This window comes from Myxine glutinosa, chromosome 1 (assembly GCF_964187855.1).
Source record: "Myxine glutinosa chromosome 1, kmMyxGlut1.1, whole genome shotgun sequence".
Lineage (NCBI taxonomy): Eukaryota > Metazoa > Chordata > Myxini > Myxiniformes > Myxinidae > Myxine > Myxine glutinosa.
The window spans coordinates 413,593,597-413,599,883 of NC_136261.1; the positions used below are offsets into that span (position 1 = coordinate 413,593,597).

A 6,287-nucleotide genomic window follows, 5' to 3' on the forward strand; every position below is an offset into this window, starting at 1 on the left:
TCTCTGAGGGCCTTTCACTCACTCACCGCAGGCAGGTAGGTGGTCTTTCTGTCTTCTACCGACTCCTCTCCGGCCTTGCACCCCCAGCTCTCTCTGTGCTCTGTCCCCCAAATATTCCTACAGGTCGTACAAGATCTGCCAGCAACCCTCTGATGGTTAAACTGCCGAAATCTCGGCTCTCTGCTCACCTTCACTCTTTCATTCCTCTTTTCTCCCGCCTCTGGAACAAACTCCCTCACTCCCTTCAATCCCACTCCTCCCTCCAGGTCTTTAAAACAGCTGTTCACCACCATCTCTTATCTTCCCCCATCCAAAACCTTGATCTTTTCTACCCCCGCTAATTCACCCCAGATCCACCTTGTTTGAAATTCCAACTTCTTTCCTGGAAGTCCTGGCAGTGTCCATATGTTTTATACCTCTCCCACCGCCCCCTTCCCATGCCCCCCCCCCCCCCCAAAGCCCTCACCCTCTCTCAGATCTCTCGATGTCTCCATATCTCTCGGTCCCTGCTCTCAAATGTTGTGTTTGTGTCCTTCCCCCTCTCTCCCCATCTTGTCTACCGCTCCCGATGTTATATGTTTTATGTGTCGGTTTGTCTTTTTGTGTGATTAATGTTCGCTCTTTCACGAGCCTCGATATTGTATACAAAAAAAAAAAAAAAAAAAAAAAAAAAGTCATTTATAAAATCAACGAATTAATTTATTAAATGATTAATCAATAAATCAAAATTATCCTTGATAGCCACATCACTTGGTCATTGTAATGTCCAATTATCAGCTTCCTAACTCACAAGGTGCCTGAGTTAATGGTCAGAAGAGAAAGAAATGTAATTAATTAAATAAGTACTTCATTAATCGCTAATAATTAAATAACTCGTGAATTCTCATCCGATTCACTTAACATTTGAGTGTTCCCAAAACGTTGGAGCAAAACGTTGCAACAACGAAAGTGAAACGTTGTAGCGACGTTGTGGAAACGTTTTACAACAACATTATTTCAATGTTGCAGGAAAGTAATGTGAAAAACGTTGAAACAACGTTGTGGGAACGTCAGCAAAATCCAACATTTTAATGTTCCCAAAGCGTTGGAGCAAAACGTTGCAACAACGAAAGTGAAACGTTGTAGCGACGTTGTGGAAACGTTTTACAACAACATTATTTCAATGTTGCAAGAAAGTAATGTGAAAAACGTTGAAACAACGTTGTGGGAACGTCAGCAAAACCCAACATTTTAATGTTCCCAAAACGTTGGAGCAAAACGTTGCAACAACGAAAGTGAAACGTTGTAGCGACGTTGTGGAAACGTTTTACAACATTATTTCAATGTTGCAAGAAAGTAATGTGAAAAACGTTGAAACAACGTTGTGGGAACGTCAGCAAAACCCAACATTTTAATGTTCCCAAAATATTGGAGCAAAACGTTGCAACAACGAAAGTGAAACGTTGTAGCGACGTTGTGGAAACGTTTTACAACAACATTATTTCAATGTTGCAAGAAACTAATGTGAAAAACGTTGAAACAATGTTGTGGGAACGTCAGCAAAACCCAACATTTTAATTGGATTTACTTATCAGCAAACTGAAATTGAACCAACAACTATTTATTCAACTTACATTGCCAAAGTCAACAACAATTTCAAAAATCCTCAATTTTCATCCGAATCACTTGACTTTTGAATGGGATTTATATATCAGTCAACTAGTCCAATCAACAACTATTTTATTCAACATAGGCCAAAAGTCAACAACAATTTCAAAAATCCTTAATTTTCATTCGGTTCACTTGACTTTTGAATGGGATTTATATATCAGTCAACTAGTTCAATCAACAACTATTTTATTCAACATAGGCCAAAAGTCAACAACAATTTCAAAAATCCTTAATTTTCATTCGGTTCACTTGACTTTTGAATGGGATTTATATATCAGTCAACTAGATCAATCAACAACTATTTATTCAACATAGCCCAAAAGTCAACAACAATTTCAAAAATCCTTAATTTTCATTCGGTTCACTTGACTTTTGAATGGGATTTATATATCAGTCAACTAGTTCAATCAACAACTATTTTATTCAACATAGCCCAAAAGTCAACAACAATTTCAAAAATCCTTAATTTTCATTCGGTTCACTTGACTTTTGAATGGGATTTATATATCAGTCAACGAGTTCAATCAACAACTATTTTATTCAACATAGCCCAAAAGTCAACAACAATTTCAAAAATCCTTAATTTTCATTCGGTTCACTTGACTTTTGAATGGGATTTATATATCAATCAACAACTATTTTATTCAACATAGCCCAAAAGTCAACAACAATTTCAAAAATCCTTAATTTTCATTCGGTTCACTTGACTTTTGAATGGGATTTATATATCAGTCAACTAGTTCAATCAACAACTATTTTATTCAACATAGGCCAAAAGTCAACAACAATTTCAAAAATCCTTAATTTTCATTCGGTTCACTTGACTTTTGAATGGGATTTATATATCAGTCAACTAGTTCAATCAACAACTATTTATTCAACATAGCCCAAAAGTCAACAACAATTTCAAAAATCCTTAATTTTCATTCAGTTCACTTGACTTTTGAATGGGATTTATATATCAGTCAACTAGTTCAATCAACAACTATTTATTCAACATAGCCCAAAAGTCAACAACAATTTCAAAAATCCTTAATTTTCATTCGGTTCACTTGACTTTTGAATGGGATTTATATATCAGTCAACTAGTTCAATCAACAACTATTTCATTCAACATAGCCCAAAAGTCAACAACAATTTCAAAAATCCTTAATTTTCATTCAATCGCCATCTTTCACAATAATTCTGGACCGGCATGAGATGGCGTTGCCTGTCATTAATTTGTATGTTGATCGAACGATTTTTATGTTATAAAAATGGCGGGAAAATTTTCCTCCCTTCTCCTCTCCTCCACCCTTTTTTTTCCTTTCTTACCTTGGACCCACGGCTTTCGTCCTACACAATTTCGTTTAATTTGTTTAAATCCGACGAGCCGTTCCAAAGATATAAGCCGTTTTGTCGCAATACCATAAATTGGAATGATGGAAAAAAAAAAAATATATATATATATATAAATAAAACTCCATTTCCCGGCTCCCTGTCGCACGCCGAGCAAGTCGCGTGCTTTGAGCAAGTGCAGAAAACAAGTGTAAACTACTTTACACGTGTACGGGTGTGTAAACGAGTGTACCGGCCTTACACGACTTGGAAGCAGATCGTCCCATGGTGCACTCATGGCACGATCTTGCTCTTAGTACATGGTAAGGCTTCTAATAACCAGCGTCGAACTGGCGCATTTATTTACACAGCGCAAAAATACGTTACACTCCTCGGATTATCGTTACGTTACCTATATCGCGGTATCGGTGCGTAGGGAAGCCCAACACCACCTCCTCCACCATGTATATAGAAAAACTAAACACAGGTTCGTATATCATAATGGACAATCCACAAGAAGCCATGCTTACCTTGGCGATGTCCACTCGATCCCCGTACGGTAGCCACCAAGTTGTCGTGGAAGTGTGTTGGGACTCAAGACTCCAATGACCGGAAACAGGTTTACAAAAGATCAAGACTTTATTAACTACTATTTCACTTGTTTCAATATAATAAGGAACTACAATACTATAACGAATTTAGTAATTCAAGTCGTTGGTTCTTCTTCGTTGGCCGGTGCTCTCCTAGCGCTGTTTTCCCGTTGCGTACTCGTTCGTTCCGTCGGGCAGAGGTTCTCGTGACAAGTGAGTCGACTCAAAGTTTGTCCTCGTTTATATCGGCACACTCGAGTTAATCCTCCGTGCGCTAAATGTTAATCCTCCGTGCGCTGAAGCTCCTTGGTCATCCACAATCGCCTCCCTGCTGGGGAGTTTCTTCACCCTCTTTGCATCCCGATGTCCAAAACAATAGTGCGGGCATGGGAATGTGTGTTAGCCCGGGGTCGTAATAAAGGTGGACAAAGGACTCCCAGCTTCGACAGAGCGAGATACATTCCTGACATTCTTACGACCACCTGCTCGTCCCTGCTTCGTTACCAGTTCCAACCAATGAGTTACACTGAGTTACACTTCCACAACTTGTATTGATGTTTACTTGTAGTGATTGATTGTTTACTTATACTTGTATTGATGTTTACTTGTAGTGATTGATTGTTTACTTATATTGATGTTTAGATTAATGGTTAATATAAACAAAAACAAAAAGATGAGGGAATTGTGGAAATGTAACTCATTGAGTGGGACTGGTAATGAAGCAGATAGACGATTTCGTAAATGAATGTCAGGAAGGTGCACGAATGCGGTAATCTCTTGTTCACCTGGTCACAGCCCCGGGCTAGAGCACCCTCCTATTGTGAGGCAAATGTGACTCCCAGCAGGTGGGGGAGCGAACCGGCTCCGTAAGGCTAGCGGGATGACTGAGTAACATTTCTGCGGAGAAGGGATTAAGATTTAGCGCACGGAGGATTAACTCGAGTGTGCCGATATAAACGAGGACAAACTTTGAGTCGAGACCACTTGTCACGAGAACCTCTGCCTGACGGAACGAACGAGTACGCAATGGGAAACAGCGCCAGGAGAGCACCGGCAAACGAAGAAGAACCAACAACTTGAATTACTAAATTCGTTATAGTATTGTAGTTCTTTATTATATTGAAACAAGTGAATTATTAGTTAATAAAGCTTTGCTTTTGTAAAAGCCCTGTTTAGTTATTTTGTAATCCTCCTGAGTCATATAACTATTCCCGAACACCCCCAATGCTGATTGCATATGCAAGGTAACATGAAAAAAATGTTTAAAAATATGCCCCGAATTACATTTTTTGCTATTCTACCAATTGGTATTCCATTTTTGCAAATGCACCAAGGGGGCGGGGTCAAAATGATACTGCTATTACACCTTATTGCCATGTGATCATAACAACCAAGTAGATGAATTTTTACACAATCGTTCAGGAGAAGACAGCATGACAGACAGACATATGGAGGGACAGAGCCAATTACAATATGACTATGATGAAGCGTCTTCATATTTTTCAGAAAGCGTGGGAAAACAAGGATAAGCCTTCCATGGCTTAAGAGAGGTAACAAACCACTTCCTGCATGCAGATAACTTAAATGTACCGTTAAACATGGAACACCGAGGTATTTAATGCAATTCCCCGCCCCCCCCCCCAAAAAATAACAGGGGCAAATAGACCCCAATTAAAAAAAAATACTGTGAACATCACGTGTGATGAAGGTTGTGGTCAAGTTTTTCAAAATCGTCAATGCAGTTTCGGATAAGAGAGCAAATAACCATTTTAGGATATCAGGCCCGCTCACCAGCCCCCACCCACCCACCATCCCTCCCACCTCCTTGAACTCCAAATTTTTAAGGCCGTGTATAAAATTTAGTTCCAACACACAAAATATAATTTTACCCAAATTTGGTCACAATCCCATCAGCAGTTTCAGAGAAGAAGCTGCAAGTGTTTACGGACAGACTGACGACGTGCCATCCCATAAGCTCCCCGGAAATATGTTCCAGGTGAGCTAAAATTTACCTTGTAATCTACATCAAAAATCCATTAATATTAGACAATACAAAACTGCACTAAAAGAGATTACACAGGTTAAAATAATACAAAAAAAACAATGGTAGAAGATCAAGATATTTGTTGACGTGTGATGTTGTATTACAAAAGTCACATACCAGACATGGCTCTTGACCCATCATCCTGAGAGCGGAGGCTGCAGACATCACTGAACCCGATTCCAGAGAAACCAGGAACATTTTCCAACTGCACATTTTTGGATCTGAAAATCTTTTCACAGAAACTGGAAAGTTCCCGAATAACATTCTCCAAGTTGACGAAAATACTTCCCAACAGAGAAGATCCCGCAATCTGGACATCTTGCGGCTTCGAAAAAGAATTAATAAATTTACAGAAGTCAGCATACATTGCAAATTGTAATTTCTCTTTGGAGAGAGAAAGGAGCACGATTCGCCATGGATCCGACTCAGTACAAGCTCGAATAACCTTCCGATTCTCAATTCCAAGCTTATCAATCACTGCTTGGGCTGTTTCTGCTCTCAGGCCTTGGGACGTGAGCCATTCCAAGAAGCTCTCCATTGCACCGATGACCTGCCAAGGATACAATGCTTATGTTAATCACAGAAAAGTTATACATGTTATTTTCTTTACTGGAATGTTTTTGAGTTATTTCCATTGACAATCCAATCAATTATTATCCAATAAATGCGGGCTTTTGCATCCAGTT

General features: G+C 39.2%; 1 protein-coding gene across 2 annotated transcripts in view; it reads right to left on the minus strand.

Moving 5' to 3' along the window:
• The window catches only part of LOC144889609 (uncharacterized), a 164,508-nt gene extending 158,506 nt beyond the window's left edge, over positions 1-6,002 (minus strand). For both annotated transcript variants that reach the window (XM_078770518.1, XM_078770515.1), the window contains exon 1: positions 5,719-6,002. Coding sequence is in view for 1 of the 2 variants with exons in the window: in XM_078770515.1 (XP_078626641.1) it covers positions 5,719-5,968 (250 nt within the window). In the remaining variant the exon portion in view is untranslated. The remainder of the gene's footprint in view (positions 1-5,718) is intronic.
• Between the last annotated feature and the right edge of the window lie 285 nt (positions 6,003-6,287).